Source organism: Nipponia nippon, unplaced genomic scaffold (genome assembly GCF_047370975.1).
Source record: "Nipponia nippon isolate SJK-2023a ecotype South Korea unplaced genomic scaffold, ASM4737097v1 scaffold_16, whole genome shotgun sequence".
Classification (NCBI taxonomy): Eukaryota; Metazoa; Chordata; class Aves; order Pelecaniformes; family Threskiornithidae; genus Nipponia; species Nipponia nippon.
In genome coordinates, this window is record NW_028262332.1 from 8,102,134 (window position 1) to 8,122,169 (window position 20,036).

The window sequence follows — 20,036 nt, forward strand, 5'->3', positions numbered from 1 at the left end:
GAATGCTAACTACTATGCACGAGTTGTGTAAGTGCTTATCCACCGGCCCTCTGAGGAGCAATTCTTACTTGTTTGATGCAGTCCACGTTTGACAGACGTTCCTGGATCAGATTGGCCCAAAGCGCGTTGGGAATTTCCTAAAGAAAGAACAAAAAAAGGCTGAATATTCACAATTGAGTTCAAAAGGAATTTTACCATGCAGGCATATTCCGGTTAAAGGTGAACGGAGATGTCTTCTTAAAATTAAATAAATAAATAAATAAATAAATCTGTGTGAGTCCCAAGTCATTAACATAATATATCAGAGAGTTAATAAGGGCACAAAAATCAGTGTTAAAGGTAAGCTGAACACAAAGCCTCCATCCACGCTTTTTGCACACTAACATGGAAGCAGTGCCAAGTTTTGCACGCTAACACACACATTGGACATCAAACCTGCAAAGGGATCCATAAGAACGTCACATCCACAAGGAGCCCTTTTTACCACAAGTATCTGTCCCACTGCTGCTTCATACATCAGTGGACTCAGCATTAGTGATCCTAAGAGCTGTCAGAATCTCAAACACAGAGCAAATAACAGAAAGAGTCTGATTTTCAGGAGATTTGTTTCATAGTTTCAAGTAACTCTCACTCTTTCATCACCCAGAAAGTTTATTTAAAGTACGCTTTAATGTTAAAGTTAATTTTAATGTTAAATTTAATTTATTTTTAAACTCAGGAACATGAAATGCAATTGAAACTGCAAGTACCAAGATTTTCAGAAGTGCTTTTTCTTTCTGTGACTGTTACTTTGCGCACATCTAGAGATGTTTTGTAAGACAGTATTTGCTATCTGACAGAAGAACAAAGTTCCTCTATAGATTTAGCATTTCCCCCCCCCCCCATAATATTTCTTCCACTATTGTATTAGATTTCCAGACAAGAAATTACCAACACCCTTCTTCCCTTCTTGTAAGAATTTTTCTTCACTATCTTGTTAATTTAGGCCTTCATTCTATGCTGAGCTTGGTTGAACAAACTCTATGTTAAGCAGTTAAAATTGACAAAGTCTAAACCTTCGGCCATGCCAGTCAGAGCAGCTGTTAATCATTGCACTAAATGCCTTGTCTCAGTCTCATTCATTTTCTCATTATTGGTAAAATGAATACTTGGAAAAAATTCCGCAGTCAGATTCTCCACTTCCCAAGTCAAAAAACTATCTTTCACTTAACGATGTGAGCTTGACTCTTTGTTCCACACAGTTCCATACATTGTGGGTTCCCATCTCTTTTTTGAACCAAACAGTCTGAAGGACATAATCATAAAAAAAGAATATTTCTGCAGGCTTATGTTATACTGAAGAATGTAGATAGATATAATGAAAACGTGACTAACTATGCGGAAAGATTTCATAACAATCGTCTTCATTAGATCATGAAACAATTTCACCAGGAGTGGTGGAAACACTACCACAGGAGGCACTTTAAAGGAGAGTGGAGCAAGCACTCCAGAATACACAAAGAGACCAGTCCTCGGCTGGCTGTGGAACGGACAAGGTGGCCCAGTCAGGCAGTGGGTTTTCTTGTTTTATTTATCTCTACTGTCCCCAGTTCTCAGTGCCTTTCCTAATATCAGCCATTCATAAGGCAACATTCAAGCAGGTAAAAGAGACAGAAATTGCTGTGTTTCTTGGAAGTCAGCAGGTCCCATAGGGTGGTGCGTCAAAGCCTCCTGCAGCCTCTCGCTGCTGGAGCCTGGGTCTGTGGCTTTGAGTCTGTCACCTTCCAAAGGTGCATCACGCTGCTATCAGAAACAGCTAGCGTCTTGCTTACTTCTTTGATGTGTCATGTCAAGACAGGCTAGCAACTGCCGGGGGTCCACTCTGCTAAGCCTTGCCAAACCAATTTAAACCAAAATTATACTAACTTCTTTCAGTGCAGTGGTATTCTTAGTCCTCTCTTTTGAGCGGGGTTTATTGCACAAAAACAATCAAGGAGACACATGCGGGTATTTCAGTCTTTTAGTTCCTTCTGCTCTCTGTGGCTCAATTCCAGTCTCATTTCCTGGTCAGTTTTCTTCCTACTGAGCAGTGGCCTACAAAATCATTTTCAATAGGTTGCTTGTAGAATGCCTAATTATTCAACTAGAAATCATTAAATTTGATACATATCAGAAAACACATTAATTTCTCTCTCATAAACACTCATATAAATATATCATGGGCCCGGTAGATGGGACTTCACCTCCCAGAAATCTGCAATAATCGACAATGACACACATACGTTTGATAACTGCAGAACCGTATCTACTCTAAGGCACTCGGAGCCTGTCCCAACACCCAGGTTAGTTAAGGGAAAGCCCTGCTGCTTGAATTGTTAAACCTTCCAAAAGCCATGGTATTTTACATTCAGACCACTCTTCTATACACACTGGTTTAATCACTATTTCCATACTTCTGAAAAAACTGTACTCATTCCTGATTAATTTCAAACATTCCATGTTATTTCAGGGACATCATGCCTGATCTACTCATTATGTTTCGGCAATCTTTTCATAAAACTGCTACGCTTTCTGTTGCCAGGGTGGGGGGAGCACTTTCCCTAGACCCTTCCATTGGAAGTTGTGGATGTATTTGCCCTGAAAACATCTACAGCTGAAAACTTCTGACTCGGTTGGTTTTACGGTTTGCACCTCAGAGAGAAAATCAGTCAAGTTTAAAGAAATTGGGTTTAGTATTTTGAAAATCATGAATGTTTAGATTTAGCTTGTTCAGATAAATACACATGAAAGGCCGGGTTTTTTGATGTATACACAAGACTGGAACAGTTCCTATTTGGTCCTTCATAGTGGCTTGTCCTGAAATAGATTAGAACGCTGAACATGCATAGATAAGGACGTCTTTGGTTTTCCTCTCTTCTATTATATTTCTTCTTAAAAAGCACAGGCATATGATGCAACTGTGGAGTAGTTTTAAGTCATTACGTAGTATGCAAACAGCTTAACTGCAATTTAGTATAGCATTAAGAGCACACCCATCCCATAAGCCCACAATTACCACAGTTGTTTCAACTCCTTATTTTATCCAGTTAACAGGAAAAGTGAAACATGCGATAGCTCATCATTAGACTTCACTATAGGAAACATCTGAAGGTGCTTCCTATTAACATTATAATAACTAGAGATGAGGGAATAATTTGCAATGATTTATCAAAAAATGTAGCCTCTTTTTCTGTTCATGGAATATTTATTGATAGCTCATGGTTCTTCAAATTTATTGAATATTCAAAAATATTTGACTTCTTTTCAGAATACTTTTACATGCAGAATGATCACATTTTGCTTTGAACAGTCAATATTTAAAATTCACTACCTGAGCTGTGCTCATTAGTAAGTGGCCAGGTGTGTGTTAGTGAATGCTTGCATGTCCAACTTTAAAAATTGAGCTTCAGAGAATAATCACATATTTTAAATACGCCTTCCATGAATTCTCGTGACAGAAAAACTCAAATGCTTTAATGTCCACTGGAATTGAACACAAAAGAGATGAAAGCTTGGCTAAAGATAAGTAAGTAAAATACGTGAACAAACATTTGCAGACCTTTTTGCAGCGTTTGTGCACATCTAGTAACAGTGGCCTACTGACCTCAAAATGAATGACCTTTGGCACCGGGGTTAATTGAGCCACAGTAACCTTATACGTGTGAAATATCTTCCTCTAACAACATTAAATTGCGTTATATGATCTTCACACCAGACTTTCAAAAACACAGTCTTAGTTCCTGCTTTTCCTCTTTCCATTTATTAAATTGCTTTGGCCAGGACTACAACTTTTTAATGCCCTGGTTGTATCAAAGACAGTATTAAACAGCTATTGTTCTGTTCCTGAACAGACATTCAAACCCTATTAGTGCTAATGGATGTTATGTATGCTAGAGGAGTCAAGTTTACCACTTGCTTCAGCAGAACCAGGGGTCAGTTACAGCAAAAGCAGATTTAGCCAGCAGACATGAATCAGTAAGGGAAAATATAGCTCTTGAGATGACAATTTGGCTACATTTTAAGTCATAGTAAAGCTTGCATAGATTAAGAGGAAGCCAGGAGTTCCCTCCTAGTTTTAGGAGTTACATTTGAAGAATCAAACTCATACAAAAGAACAAAAGAAGTGATTTAGTGAAAATGTTCTTCTAGGATCTAACGCCTCAAAAACAAAGGCAAACTGCACAGTGCGAAACCACCACCAGATTCTGCTCTTCGGGCACTCCTTACTACCTGATTAGCCTTGACATTTTTGACTTTCATCTTCCATACCATCCATCTTTTAAAATCAAATAAGCCCAAAAGGACACCCTTGAAAGTGCATCTGTATAGCCTGAAATATGTTAATAATTACAGTAATTAAACCAAAGGGAATTTTTGCTTTAAATTCTCCCCCTCTAAGTTGAAATTTATGAATCTAGCAAAACAATCTTTAATAATTAGAAAAAGATTTCAAAGTACATATTCTCGATAAGAATCATTTTATATCATCCCAGCCAAGAGCAAATCTTTTTGCCAGTAAGTTCTTTCCTCTCAGATCTTTAAGTATACTACTTGAGGCATCTTCAAACTTCATTCACTAATTCAGTGTAATAAACACTACCCTATTTTCAGCCTAGTTTTCTAAGGGAAAAAAAATTAATCCACGTATCACACCATCTACCATCTCGGTAAATTATGAATCTGTTGGCCAATTTCAATCAAATTTAGCAGCAGTGTAGAATTCTCAAAGAAACGAAATTGCTTCAGTTTTTATGAAAACAGGTGACGAGGGAGAAAAGAGAAACTCAAACTAGTGGACTTGCTAGAGAAAGTCACAGAAAACCAGACTTCTTCCATTCTGTTACTCATGGAACACCTTGACATCTGGAGAAAGGAATCAGCTAAAAGGGCAGGAATCAGAAGCAGAGATGCTTCTGTGTGTTCAGGATAGTCTTTCAACATATTTTTCCAATCTATTTGTCACTAGCCTTTAATAACAAGACAATTACACTGCTGATCAACTAATCCTGTGAGTCATGACATCTGGAAAATATGTTCCTTGGACCAACCCCTTTGAACATTAGTTAGGAGGCCCACAGTGAAGCATGAATGGATTTAAAAACCTGTCTGGAGCAAACCAGATACTCAGAGTTGGGTAGAGCGCAGCAACCCAAGAACTGAACTATCTCCTGAGTCGGTTGCTGTTGCCTCGGCTTGAGAGCTTCCAGGGTTTTCAATAACTGACTGGATTGTCATACTGCTTTTGAGTTAGTGCACCAAGTAAGTTGCGTCATGCTACAGAGAAATCAAGCATGCACAACTAAGTAGCTCTGTCAGATCAAAAAAAGTTCTTTGTGTACATATTTTCCAGAGCATTTTGTACCAAAAGAGACCTCAGAGATTAATGCTTATTTTATTGAGATTATCAAACATGCTGAAACAGAAGACGCTTTGTTTAATGATATAACGAACCATTCTTTAAATTGTATTGTGCATACCTGGACTTCTCTCAATTCTGTTGCTCATGTCTGGGGTTAGTGTTTTCAAGACCTCCATTACTTTACACTGTCTTCCTCCCCTGCCCCTATCCTATGCCCTGACACATTTTTATCTTTGTTCATATCTTCTTATCTAGCAGAGGTTACCCTTCTTCTCTGAAAGGCTCTGTACCTACATATACACAAACCAATGTACAAACCACCATAGATACAAGAATATTGACTCTGACCTGCTCAATTCCTAGCAGTGGAAATCATGGGAATGCCATATAATTCCTCTTCTGTGACATGAGAACTACTATTATTATATCCTCTTACACACCTCTTTTCTTTCTTTATATGCCTTTGCTTCCTTTGTCAGCGCTAATATTTCCTTGAATAACAAAGTCTCCTGAGAGATACGTATGGCATCCAAATGTTTACAAAGCCACATTGCCTGAGGGAAGAAGAAAAAAAAATACAGGTTGAAATATTTGGAAAGAAAATGAAGCATTTTTTCAGAAGGCTGCAGAAAGACAGAGCGTTTTCCTAGCCTCCATTTAAGTAAACAGACTATCTGTGTAACTTTATGCAGTTTCTTATAAAGATGTTCAAGAGTCTACAGCTTTGAATAAGGTCTTTTTCATCTACTGCACTATAACACAGATTTTAAAGAAGGAAGCATTCTTCCTAGCATGCACACACCACCATCACCTGCAAAGTTTCTGTGGTCAGCTTTCTCTGTGCTTCAAATACAACTTTGACATTTTCCGTTAAGCAGTACCAGTGGACGTGGCAGACAACTGGCCATGCAAATGAAGCAATCCACAATATCGGAATACCACAAACGTGTAACTATGGTACTCCTCCCAGGTTAATCAGGCCTGCTAAAAAGCTGGGAAAAAAAAGGCAGGCAGAATTCTGTTGCATTACAGCAGTACCACTACCTGCGCGAGTTCTCGCAGAGCTCACTTGAACGTTTCCATTTAACCGGTAGCGTAATACACAGGCATACCCCTTAGGAACGCCACCCTTCAACTTGTCGTGTGCTCTTCTATCACTTTGACAATTCTGAAAATTATTTTCTCAGAATAAAATTTTCACAAGCGCTGATCTCAGTAGAAAGTAAAAAAGGTAACTAGGCAGTGTTATAACATTGAAGGTAGTGTGCTTACAACTGTAGTTTTCCCAGAAGCAGGTGGACCCAGTACACAAATTCTTGGAGCTGTGAAACAAGAATATGTGAATGTCAAGATGCAGAACAGCAAAAATCCCAAACGGTTTCCCGCTATTGCATTGCATAATATAAATGTAATCACAATGAAACAATTATTTCAGTTGGATATCCGCCTAAATGGAGACTTCAGGATTGGGCTCCACCGGGGGAAAAAAAGGGGAAACACTAAGTCAGCGACAGCTGGGTCTTCCTTTAATCTCCATGGTCAATGAGATTAACACTCTGACTAAACATGGCACTTAAGCATATATATATATAAATATATATATATATATATATCAATAAGCATATATATATCAATAAATTTAAACACATGGATAGTTTAGTGGGTGAACCAGAGCATAAGATATGAACATTTCCTTATCCGAGTTTGACTTTTATTCCCAAAACACCGATTTAGACATAACACACTTTGTGATGAAAAAATATTTTAGCTTGTACATGCAGGACAAGACTATTTAAAAGTGACTATTATCATAATCATAGAATGATTGAGATTAGACGGGACTTCTTGGGATCATCTCTCATTTCTCTTACACAGGATGGTAGTATAAATACTTTTTACTTTGGCAAAGCTTTTGGCTCTCATCACAAAAAATCCAATTTCACTTTTTAGTTTCATCTAAATAGGTTGTGTCAGGGTTCAGAGAAGATGTAGATATTGCAAAATTAAGCACTCTCTCTCCCCTTTTTGACAGCTACCTTCAATTTTTCTAGTCATCGTTAAAAGCAATTTTCTTTGTCTCTGTATCTTGTGTTTCTCTACTGCGTGTCCCTCTCCTTTCCCTGAGGGGGCAAGGTGGGAAAAATGCATCCCGGTTCTGAGGAATTCTTAATCTAATGCCTACAGAGAACACAATAGGCATTACCGTTGCAAGCTTCATTGGGAATGAATTAGAGGCAAGACAAACAAGGGAAAATGGAGTAACTCTTAGGAAAGTATTTGGGACTTTTTCCATGAACACATTTTGGGCTGCAATCCCTTGAGCTGCCATTTTATATTAACATCGCTGATGTTTTCTTCCCCTAAACCTCAGGGAAAAAACCAAACCAAAACAGACTATGTACAGAAGGGACTGATGAGTATTCACTGGGAGTAACCTAGGTGAAAACAGAGGAGGGATCTACTCACCCCAAAAACCTCTTCAGCTCTTGATAACCAAGGGAGATACAGGGTCTGATGGCAGCAGACAGGGAAGGATGTGAAATGTATTTTTATGAGGCCTTCCATGCACGTAACAGTTATTGGGCAGGTGCAATTTTTAAACATACATGAAACCCAAATTACAGATTCATCTTTACAAAGTTATCTGACTTGGAAGGTTTAAGAAAAACTCCCCCCTTATTGGTTCTTGCAAGTGCAACAGAACTAGTACACAATGTAGAAAAATACTTTAAAAGGATACATCAGCTGTTTTTATCACCTAATTTCTTTCAAATGTAATGTGATTAAATCCTAGGTTTTTTTTTTTTTAATCTAACACCTTGAAACTCCAGCCCGGTACTTAGGAATTATTTATAAACAGCGTCATAAAAGAGTGCTCGGGTGCCAACACTAATCAACTTCTTCAAACCACTTCAAAGAAAATCAAAAAACCTTTCCATCCACAGATCCTTTTGAGGTTTAACTAGGAGCATGATTTAAAATTCACAAGAAAACCCTTAGGTATTGAAGCTTTAATACACAGCTTTCTTGGACAAACGTTTGATAAAAAACGAAACATACCATTATATACACCATATCATGCTTTAATATTGCCCAGGGCTACTGTAAATGCTCACTTTGTACTAAATCTGTTTTTCTCTCTGCTTAGTGGCTGGCAGCAGATGGGGCAGTGTAATTCACTGATTTACTCATTTGCACACTTGTAAGACTCCTGTAAAGCATTCTCCCTAAACATATGACACAAGGGCACAACCAGGACACCACCGTATGTAATGTTTAACCCCCTCCAATCAGCAAACAGTCAGTATTTAGTACTGGAGGTCTGAACCAGCAGCTAAACGAAGTCAGGAAAATCTAGAAACTGCCTTTTTCTTCAGTAACAAATCACATTTCATTCCATATTTAGTCTTGATGAGGTGTTACAGGATTTACTCTTCCAAGTAAAGTACGTTTTAACATTCAACAATGATTTTAGTAATAACAAAATTAATCCTGGAATAATGCAAAAGAACAGCTGGACTCACTGCGTTCCATTTAAGTCCAAAAGATTCTATGATTAATATTACTGTGACAAAATTTGCTTAACTTGTAAGAGAAATCCTTTGTCAAAGAGGAAAAGCACATAGTACATGAGGAACATTCTTGCAGAACTTTTTTACATTTCTTCAGAGGTTTGACTGTAAAGGAAGAATCCACAGAAATGCCACTTGCATCCTGAAAGCTTTTTTTATCAGCACAAACCAAGATACAATGTAGAAAACTCGCATCTTTTTATATGAAAGAATTATCAGTCTTCATGTGGTTCTTTAAGGCTTTTAGAAGGATCACATGAAAGAACAATAGTACAGAACCTTAAGCACAAACACTTAGCCACACATTTGACCTATGAGATTTTCAAGACAGTTGTAAGCTATAATCATCATTAGACTTGTTTATATTTTTAAGAGTACTTTAGATCCTATTATTAATTAAAAAGGTTTTCTAACTTCACACCTGGGATAGATGCAATGCTCCTTTTCCACACATCTCTGTTTGAAATTTTCTCTAGGGCTAAAACTGTCTAGCAAGGCAAGATCATGAAAATTCATCACTTTACTGATGGCTCTAATAAGGGTTTTTTCCCTTCTAAATAGTCAGCACCTTCCACCATGATCAAAAAGTAAAATCAACTCTGCTACACATTTCTGTTACGTTATTTTCCATATAATTTATTCTTAAAACATTTAGGCTTTAATTTTAATTGGAGTTCCTTCCCTTTCTTAATAGGTTTTTCCAGACCAAAATCAAACAGCATTTTTCCTTTGACAAACAACTGCTGTCGTTCTATCTTTAGCCTCTAAGTACTGAAGTCATGAAATGGAAACCTGCCTAATTCTGTTCAAATAATACCGTGGGGCTTAAGGACAAACGTTAGCTCGATGTGAAGAAATTTTATCAGCATTCTATCAAACCGCATGAAATTCTTCCGCATGTTTTCCACGGGTCTATAAAACAGATTGATTACTCATGCTGCCCGCATCAGAAAAGGCTGGACACAATTTGCAGGATTGGATTTTTTTTTTCTTTTATATTTAGCAGCATTTCAATCAACATCCATCTGATCACCACCACTAAGAGCTCACCGCACCTCTAGTGATAATTATTTCATTGATGCTGCAGCAGAACTTCCATAATGGTTTACTATGGTTTTAAAGAAACATCAAAGCAACATGACACCAGCTATCCCTGACAGCTCATGCAGAACAAAAATTATAGTTCAGTTGTGCATATCCAAATATAATCTGCCTAAGGGTGAACAGTTTGTAAATCAAATAATTTGATTGAGCGTACATGTTTTTATTGTGCAGAATACAGACTTCCTATTCAATTTACCAGGTTTTGTTATACATACAAGTAGGCAAGCTCACTGTTCCTTCATCTGAGATGCCACTGAGCAGTGGAACTCATTAACAGCACCCAGTAACTAACTAATCAAAAAACAGAGAATCTGCCAGCCCAGGTAGAATAGGAAACCAAATTTACACCTGACAAAAGGAGTAATTAGCGAGCTTAAAGACAACAGGAAATATCAGATGGGGCACAGAACGCATTAATAATTGATACACTAGAACTCTTTGTTATTCCCTTAGAGGGTTTCATTGTTATAACTGTTAAAGTGCATTTTTTATTAGATTACCCACTAAAAAAAGAAATTAAAAGCATCTTACCTATAACTATTCCAAAACGCTCACCTTTTTCTTTTTTTTCCCCCTCAAGACACAGTCTGAAAAGTTTTATCCATCATTTGCCAACTGAAGCGCAGATTTCAAACAGCTGTTTACAAATAAGGAATTGAACTATTTATGGTGTCTCAATTTTCACTTACCATCGTCGTTGTTTTGCTTTAAATGGTTTATCATAAACTGAATGGGATCATCTGGCTTATGAATTAATAGTTCTTCAAGCATGTTCTGAAAATAAATAGGACAAAGTCAGAGGAAAATTTAACATAGCTATGCAGTCATGATATATTCCATTCTTACAGCACTGTTCCAATGAGGATCTTAAAGAGTTTACAAATGCTTAAGCATTTTCTCAAGGCCCCTTTCACAGACAAAATTGAGACTATGAAACCTACTTGAGATGCTGAAAAAACTGAAGTAAAGCATGGTCAGAAAGTTGCTAATTAAAAAATAAGCTATTTGCTTTAGCTTATTTATGATACGTATAGACACCAGAACGGTTTGGTGACTGCATGTATCATACAGACCACCTCGAGTCTGGTGCCGATAACGGTTGAGTCAGCATTGACTTAAAAACCATCCAAGGAGTTTTGAAAACAAAGACAACTTAAATTAGTATCTCTGCAGGGCAAGTTAAACCTCCTTCTCGAGCACATTCCCACAAGTTTCCGACTAGCCTAGAGGACTGCAGAGCAGACGAGACCTGCAGAAAACACACAAACCCAACACCTAACCAAAGCCACAAAAGCAGGACATCTCACTTTTCTAACTGTACCCGTCTTCCTCCCACATGAAAGGGGGAGGCGGGGAAGAAAAAAAAAAAAAAAAAAAAAGGCTTAAAGCATTCCCTTGAATGTCTATTTTGGAGCCCATTTTCGTATTAAATGTTTGAGGTTATACAGGGCCTTGCTTCAGCTCCCACCGATAGCAGTGGGGATCTTCCGCCGGTTTCAGCGAGGATTGTAGCTTTACAGGCAGAGAAAGGAATAACACTGAGAAACACTAATTCCATCCATTTTCTTACAAGGCATTTCAGCACAGCCACGAATTCTGTAATTAAAACTAAACATCAAACAGCAACTAATGTTCTGCCTTAGATTACCTATTGAAAGGCTCACACTGGAATAGGATGTCTTTTTCTAAAAATCAGTCATAACGCTTTAATATTTGCAAGTAAATTCCATAAAGTCTGTACATTCCATAAAATTTTATACTCTAACCAATTGATTGTCTTTTATTAGCGTGGCCTATTTTCCTTTTCTGCTTCATCCTCTTCATTAGAATAATTAAAACACTCAATATTTTTTATAAACTATTTCACATGCAAGTTCTGATGCTTCAAGGTCTGCGTAGTACATAGCATATAGTATAAAAATTGTATTTTTATTGGAAGTTAATTCAAAAATTATTACTTCCCAGCAACATTTATTTAAACTAAGAAATTGGAATTTGGCACTACAATTATCAGTAGCTTTAAAATTAACAAACCTAGAACATTTGGTCTTAGGATTCTAAAGCGTTCAGGCTGACAGTGATTGATACTTTCACTATTTCGTGCCCAAATCCTACCGCGCACTTACGTGCTTCCTTCATTCTGTTCATCTCTGGGGGATGTTCACAGTTTGGGTCTCACGTTTTAGGTTTCACATTTTGAGTTTTGTAAATGTTTAAGTTCAGGACAATAATTGCAAGCTGTGTTTGTTTGTACTGTTATGTTGCTACAATGCAACTGAAGCATGAAAAGAAAACAACACTCTGAGTAAATCCCATAAGCATTTTATGTAATACGAGGACCTGCAACTGCATTCAGTGCCTCACGGCATGCAAAACAGAGTGTTTCCACAAAAACCCGCAAATATTACGCCATGCTGGTCAGGCTAAACGGCCTTAAAGTTACACGAAAAAAAAGAAGAGGAGAAAAAAGAAAAGGAAAGAAAAGAAAAATAAGCATTTGTGTGTTTTCCGATGAGATTTGAAAAAGGAAAAAGGCCTTACAACATACAAATCCGAGCTATGAGAAGCGTTAGCACCGGTACACGGGGGGAGTCTCTCCAACAAGTTCTCATAACCCAACAGTGCCAGAATATTTAGTCCCTCGCACAAACCTCCCCACGCTGGACAGAAGGGCTTTTCCCAACCCCACAGAACGAACCGTACCTTCCTCTAAGGCAGGGAAACCAACCTCGCTATTTACTGAAACCACAACGATGCCAGGAGTGTACTTCTCTTGCTTTATTTTTGACACACATCTCCCCAGAAAAGCCCCAACCGCAGCAGAAACGCACGGAGAGGCGGTTTTAAAGGGGTAACGCCGGTGAGGAGCGGCCCGCGCCAGGAAGGGCGAAGCCCTTTTCCCGCGCTTAAGTCGTTACTGCCTCTCCTCCTCCTCCTCCTCCTCCTCCCCCCTGGCCTGCCCGGCCCGCCTTGCCTTTCACGGGCTCAACGCCTTCCTTCCACAGGCTGCCTCTTTCTCCCGCAAAAGACGCCATGTGTGAACCCCAGCAACCGCCAGGCTGTTATTAAAATAATTAACTAAGAGAGCCCTCAGCCGGTGCGCGTTCCCTCAGACGAGGGCACCCACCCGCGCCTTTCCACGGGCGCCCGTTACCGGCCGCGGGGGGAAATGGCCGCGGCGCTGCCCCCCGGGCGAGCCTTCCCGGAGCCGCCCCGGGCTCGGGCCTCTCCCGCCGGTGAGGAAACCGGTCCCCCCCGGGGCCAGGCCCGCAGTCGCGGGTGCCCCTCGCCGCCCCCCCGGGCCGGCCAGGCCACCCCCGCGCTCCGGAGGGGGCTGGGGCGGGGAGCCCCCGCGGTGCCCCGGGGCGGGCGCGGCCCGTTCACCTGCAGGAGCCGGAAGAGCTCCCGCTCCTCCGCGTAGGCGCCCACCGGCGGCGGCCACGGCCGGGCGGGGGCCTCCATGGCCGCCCTAGCAACCAGCCCCGCCGCCGCGCCGCGTTGCTAAGGAGCGCGTCATCACGCCGCGACGCGGGAAGGCCCCGCCCCGGGCGGGGAGGTGGGACGCGGTCACCGCCTGGCTAACTGCAACGGGAGGTTAACGTCATCGAACGGCGACGCGCCCCACCCCGGTGAGGTGGTGTGCGACGTCAGCGCGGTTGCCAGGGAGACGGCGGCGCGGTTGCCGGGGCGACGGCGGCGCGGCGGGCGCTGCCGGGGCCCGGGGGAGGCCGGACAGGCGCTGCCCGCACCGGCCCCTCGCCGCGGGGCTGCCGAGCCGCCCCGGGCCGCCCGCCGCCGGTAGGGAGCCGCAGGGCCCGGCGGGGGCGGGGGGGCCCCGGGCAGCGGGAGGGGGCGCGGGCGGTGCCCCGGCGGGCAGCGGGGACGGCGCGGGGGCCGCAGGCGGGGCTCCCCCGGGAACGCCAGGTCCCCTCGGGCGGGCGGGGACGGGGGTGAGCCGCGGCCGCGGGCCCCCCAGCTCCGCCGGGATATACTGCCGGCCCAGCTGGCGCCATGTAACGCTGGAGGGTTGGAGCCACCTGGGCAATGGTTTTACGCCGCGTAAGAGAAGGCATCTCTCCCTTCGGTCCTTTCCCAGCGCTGTGTTTGATGCATTGCCCCATTATGTTTACAATAGACCCACTAGGGTTTATGGCATCTGATTGTCAGTGGTCCCCTCGGGGTTCTCTGCCTCTTTTTGCAGCATCATTACTACCTCATTGACTTACTGTTTGGGGCTCTGGGACTGCAGAGCTTTGACACAACACATCTTCTCTTTTTTTCTTCTTTTTTTCTTTTTTTTTTTAAGGTTTTCCACTAACCTACACAATTCCAACTCAGGTGAAAGCTAGAGTTACATATGCAGAATTGCACCATTTCTAAAAAGTAGCTTCCTTTCTCTCCTTCTCTCCCAAAATCCAGGAGGGGGAAAACATGAATGAGGTAAAGGAGGCTCTAAGAAACATAGAGCAGCACTACAAGCTCTTCCTGCAGCAGCAGTTTACATTTATCGGAGCACTGCAACGCACCCGAGAGAACGCACATGACATGATCAGACCTGTGGCAAGCATCAGCCAGGTACAAAGTATTCAGCACAAAGTTCTCTGCCGATGAGAACAGGGACCGACGCAGGGCTGTCACGCACTTGGGTCTAGTTCAGGGATGAATAAATGTTTTTACTAAGGGAAGATGCACAAAAACTCTCTAGTAATGTTTGTGTATAACTGCAAACCAGTGGCAAAAGATTAAGTAGGGGAGAGAAATACCTATGTTAGGCCTTCCCATTTACAGAGGAAGGGATTTTACTGCTGAGCATCACTTTATGATTTAGTTTAACACCATCATTTTGCTGCTGAGGCATAGCCAGAAATACAGGGTACAAGAAAACAATCAAACCAACCCTCCTTCCCCAGCCACACATGGAATCTGTAATCCTTAACTTGTAGTAACCAGCATGCTTGCCTCTTCCCCCTGGTATTGGTGCTGCTGTATCTTTCTATAGTGCTTATTAAAAATAATGGCTGTGTTACAAAAGTAGGATGATGGATTGAGGGCTGAAAGTCCCAAGTGGTCTAGGGGTTTTCTGAGCTGGTAAGTGAATTGTCTTGGAATTTTTATAGCATGGGATGTTTTAGGTAGTGTGAAGAACTTAGACCACCTGCAGGCAGAAGGGGAAGAAAAATCTAAATACAATTAGAATTGTGGATGGGAGACAGCAGAACCCAGGCACAAAACCCAGATGGATGCCAAAGCCAGAGTGAAAGCCAAGCTGTTGTTAGGATTAAGGCACGGAAGTGAGCTGGTTGTCTTCTCTAAGGGCTGACTCTCTCTAATACAAGGGCTTTGCTCAGAACATTGAAGAGGATCATGACAGACATTATGCTGAACCATTTTTTCCAAAAATAGCCACTGAGATTTTGTATAAAATTGTGCTGTTTTTAAAAGTGCCGATATTTCAGTGGTACTGAGCAAGCTTGGACTCTGCTTCTTGGCAGAGGTGGAAGGCCTGCTTGTTGTGGGGGTGAAACCTCGTAGGTAACAACATCAGCAACTACACTGATCCATGGCATCGTTTGTGATGCAGTAACATGTGAACTTAGTGGTGGCAAACTGTACTGCACGGATAGCCCTGAGGGTACAACCACGTTACCCCGGGGGAGGACGGGAAAGGGAACAGAGCAAGGTACTGGGGAGAACAGGGAGCAGTTGGTGCAGCGCGCACTGGTGACGCGTTCTGCAGGAACCGAACCGCTACCAAAGTAAGTTCACTGGGGACAAAACCAGACATCCATTTTATTTCACCACCATTCTCCTGAATCAGCCTGACCCTATTTTTAATTTTGCATGGGAGGGCGCAAGAATAAAAGCAACAAATGCAGAAATATGTGTAGTCTCAGCCTACAGCTGCCTTGATTGACAGCTTGCTTTGCATGTAAACATAGACACTACAGAAAAAAATGATCTTGCACTTGCACATCGTTGCATTTCTAACCCCTGAAAGCTGTATGTGGTAGCATTTTTAGTGTTGAGTGACGACATTTCTCAGAGAAAAAGCGGAGAGCATAGTAAAGTGGAAAGGTCGAAGAGCACACCACGGTCAGGCAATGGCAACAGCTCCTTAAAGACTTCTACATAGAGCAGGGTGTAAAGTCAAATCCCAGGTGGGTTTGTGAGACAACTCCTTGGTCATTGCTTCAGCCGGAGATTCAAATCACCCAGTGAGTCCCAGCACTGCAGAGCCTGGCTCTGGTCATGACATCGGCCCAGCGCAGGGGCTGTCCGTGAACTCCCCTGGCTGCAGCTCAGCTGCTCATCAGCAGCTGGCTACCGCAGAGCTGGGCAGCCCCTGCAAGCCGTCGTTCCTGTGGTCCTGGTCCCCGTCCTGGTTACGCAGGTACATTAACTCTCTGTTGTGGATGTGGACAAAAAGAAGTCCTGTTATCCCATTGGTGAACATCCAGGCTAAAATGCTATTCTCTTTAGGACTATTTCTGCTCGCAGCAGCAATAAAAAATCCTGCCACTCGCAAGGACACCACGCTCAGCGAACAGTGTGGAAGGAGAAATCTGTAGTGGAAATGGACCCTTAGGGGCCATTTTTTATTTTTCTTACAAACCTGCTGAGAATTTGCCCAAGCACATAGCATGGCTTTTCTGTATGCAGGAACTGTACCAATGTTGGAACAGCTACTTCATTCTTGTCTTGAAATCTTACAGAAAGCACCGAAGGTGTTAGGGTCCAGCTATGACTGCCAACCAGCCGCTCAGTATTTTATATTCTGACCACTCACGTCTGAAGTGCCTGTAATTTCTTTGGAGAAGATACTTAATCTCTTGGCACAACGTTTCGTCATGCAATGCCATTCACTCTGAGTAACAAAAATGCTCAAGGCAAATAGGGAGTATCATTGCTCTAACAGGTTAGCAAAGGACAATTTAGATTAAATGGGTTTAGTTTGCAGTCACATCCAGTGGTGCCAAATAAAGAACCACGAAGAACGCGCGTATGTGCAAACACATCCACGCTGTTACTCCAAACCAGGCCCGGTTTGGTCGCTGCCCTCACCTCCCACCCCACTCTGCCTAGGCGGCCGTGGCAGTGGCAGAGGGTGCCCTGCTCAGAGCAGACAGAACCCCCCCCTCATGCTCACCCTGTTTCTGCGGCGCTTACAGCAGAGCTGTGGCTTTGGCTGCGGTACTCCTACACATCTTCAAAGAGGGAGGAAGGCTCCCTGGTGTGCTGACGAGCAGATCGGTTACCCCAGCCGCCTTCAGTCATGATGAATGACACGCAAACATCTCAGGCATGTTCTAGAACTCTAGGCTCGCACCTGCAGAGTCACAAGAGAAAGCAGCTTCTCGTCACTAACCTGAGCAACTTGGCAGCATAAGTTGAACGTCAGTTAACATGCATGACTGTCTTTCCCCATGTTGCGCTCTACAGGTACAGTCCTACATGGACCATCACTGTAACAATTCCACGGACAGGCGTATCCTCAACATGTTCCTAAACATCTGCAACGATCTAAGCAAGCTCTGCCACAAGCTGGAAACCGTGCATTCTGGTAACAACATAACCAATGGCATTTTGGAGAGATGCAAGCTGCTCCTTAGCCACAGCAACGATCTGAGCACCATCCGAGCTAAGTAGGTCTCTCCATCAGCTTAGTTTCTTTACGGCGATTGTCAGTGCCGGGGGACTGTCACAAGAACGCGTATTCCCACTTGACTTCTCCATCAATTCTGTTACAACATCTTTCTGGCTTTAGTGAGGGTACAGGGTGCTACCCAGTTTACTATTCCAGCCGTTGGGAAAACATTGCCAGCCTCTGTTCACAAAAAGGGGTTTTGTTTGTTTATTCCTTCTTTTTACTGGTGCATGGAAGGGCATATGTAGGCAGGTTAGTACCCTGAAGTCCCATGCAATGCTCAGGCAGTTTATCTCCTCCTTCCTCCCGTTCCCGCTCTGCATGTAGCTAATTTCTGTGGGGCGTCTGTACATGCTCCTGAACTCTTCCAGATCTAGCCCAACAGCCAGGATGGTGTGTTTGGCAGGACTCCGTTCTCAAGATGCAATTCTATCCATGCCTTTCTGTTTTGGGGAAATGGCCGGCTGCGCATTGCTGCCTTCCCAGGGGGTCTCAGGGTGACGCTGGGGGCTCACCAGGGTTGCACTGCTGGGACTACTCTGCCAGTTGTTTCCTTCTGTCCCACAGATACCCCCATGATGTTGTGAATCACCTGAGCTGTCATGAGGCAAAGAATCATTACGGCGGTGTGGTGAGCCTCATCCCCATCGTTCTAGACTGCATGAAGGAGTGGGTAACCCACACCGAGAAGCTGCCACGGCACACGCTGTATAACGTGAGTGGTGGAGGTGCCACCTCTGAGAAGAGGGCACCCCAGAATGCACCAGCTAGCGCAGCCATTTCCCAAACACCACCTTCTGTGCACCCTGAAGCTAGTAACAAAGGTAATGTACAAGTGCAGGGGAGTAAGCATGTCCGGAAGAAGAATCTAAATGACACAGAAAATCACAGTGGGAAACTTAAAAGTCCCTGGAAACCACCAGGTAGACACGCCTTTTAAAGGATCAAAGTTCATGCATCTTCTGCTTACCACCTTTAATCAGGTGGCTGATTAAAGACAGTGAAACGAATACTAGAGATCCTTCCTGTTTGAGTCCACTTTCTGAAGAGTGAGCCCTGTACGCCAGCCTTGGACAGATACGTACTCTCTCCCTTGCTAATGTTTCCACTCCCCTCCTTAAAGCTGTATCCCAACAGAAGTAGCTGTAGCTCTACAGCTGGTGCCTTCGACCAGCACTGCAGTGGGAGCAGGGAATAGTCAGGAGCAAGCAGGTTCTAACTGCTCAGAGACCAATCTTGGGCAAGTTACTTGAAATGGGATTTTACGCTTTCTCAGACTTCTTTCTGAGGAACACCCACTCACTTGCCGAAGCCGGAGGTGTGAAGAACCTGCATGTCTGAAGGACATGATGCAGAGCAGCAAAGGCCTCTCACTATGGATTCAGATGTGTGATTTAGTCTGATTTAATCTGAGAAGTCTGATTTAGACTTGTCCCTAAAGTTCCCTCACCCCCATTGAAATTGCCTGGTTATTTGGACCAAAGAATCAAAGTCTACAGAACACTGATGATGTCTCCCTTCCATGCCACTGGCCACAGGAAAGGCCAGCGCACTTTAGCTGCACGGAGCGTGCTCTGCTGCATCCTTCTTGCAGGTTCTCACACCACTGCCAGTACGCACCACTCAGAACATCTTCACTGACACGTTTGACTCCTTTGCTGTCAGACCTAGAGGTCTAAAGGAGGACAAACTTCATTTTGCACTTCATAGTTTGGTGTACGACGGTATCCAAACTTGAATAAAACACCCCTGTCCCCCCAGAGCTCTGCAAAGCTAACAAAGTCATTTCCAGTCGACCCGATTCATGGGAGTCTGGTGGGAGCAGAGAGTGAGAAGGCCATTTTCAGATCATTCCTTTTCAAATTGCAAGTTGAGATGTCTGTGCTTTGCCTTTTTCGAGATGAGAATCTGGCTTGCCTAGCTTTCAAGGATGTTATGAGGCTTAGTTCATTAAAACTGCAACGCATTTGAAACAGTCTCACGCTGCTTTTATACCAGCACTTTGCAATTCCAGCACAGTGACTTTACACCAGTGCTGAAAGCAGCTTGCTTTCCAGACTGCTTCGGGAGGGTCGGCAGACTCCCAGGCTCTCCCCATTCCCTGTAGCCGATACGCATTTTTGGTGGTGCTTTTATTCAAGCACTGTTAACTACAAACTTAAGATCTCGATAATGCAGTGTCTTCCCTGTGTCTGACTGCTCTTTTCCCCTCCCACAGGCAAATTAGCTCCTGTTCTTTGCTTCCTGCTGGAAGACACTCCTGAATAAACAATTTCCCCTTGTGTACCTGGCTCAGTTTGCTAAAATTGTGAGAAAACTTTTGCCTTAAGATAACCGT

At 43.0% G+C, this 20,036-nt stretch overlaps 2 protein-coding genes and 1 long non-coding RNA gene across 6 annotated transcripts in view; 1 reads left to right on the plus strand and 2 right to left on the minus strand.

The window, feature by feature from the left end:
- The window catches only part of AK8 (adenylate kinase 8), a 74,049-nt gene extending 60,429 nt beyond the window's left edge, over window positions 1-13,620 (minus strand). For both annotated transcript variants that reach the window (XM_087752906.1, XM_087752905.1), the window contains exons 1-5: window positions 13,438-13,620; window positions 10,743-10,827; window positions 6,650-6,699; window positions 5,818-5,931; window positions 69-137 (exon numbers count right to left, since the gene is read on the minus strand). In XM_087752906.1, the coding sequence (XP_087609032.1) occupies window positions 69-137; window positions 5,818-5,931; window positions 6,650-6,699; window positions 10,743-10,827; window positions 13,438-13,515 (396 nt within the window). In that variant the 5' untranslated portion in view covers window positions 13,516-13,620. The remainder of the gene's footprint in view (window positions 1-68; window positions 138-5,817; window positions 5,932-6,649; window positions 6,700-10,742; window positions 10,828-13,437) is intronic.
- SPACA9 (sperm acrosome associated 9) lies at window positions 13,602-19,982 on the plus strand. 3 transcript variants are annotated; one of them, XM_087752911.1, is made up of 5 exons: window positions 13,756-13,851; window positions 14,473-14,628; window positions 17,494-17,696; window positions 18,266-18,413; window positions 19,917-19,982. In XM_087752911.1, exons 2-5 carry the CDS (start codon window positions 14,485-14,487, stop codon window positions 19,923-19,925), a joined length of 504 nt encoding a protein of 167 aa, XP_087609037.1. In that variant the 5' UTR covers window positions 13,756-13,851; window positions 14,473-14,484; the 3' UTR covers window positions 19,926-19,982. The 3 variants fall into 3 exon arrangements, with proteins under 3 accessions (XP_087609036.1, XP_087609037.1, XP_087609035.1); XM_087752910.1 differs by lacking the exon at window positions 13,756-13,851 and adding an exon at window positions 13,602-13,682 and having other exon boundaries at window positions 18,266-19,982; XM_087752909.1 differs by having other exon boundaries at window positions 18,266-19,982.
- LOC148056239 (uncharacterized) lies at window positions 15,824-18,254 on the minus strand. The gene is made up of 2 exons (XR_015703681.1): window positions 17,201-18,254; window positions 15,824-16,457 (listed from the first exon to the last, which is right to left on the minus strand). It is a non-coding gene; the product is annotated as an uncharacterized LOC148056239 (long non-coding RNA).
- Window positions 19,983-20,036: the final 54 nt, after the last annotated feature.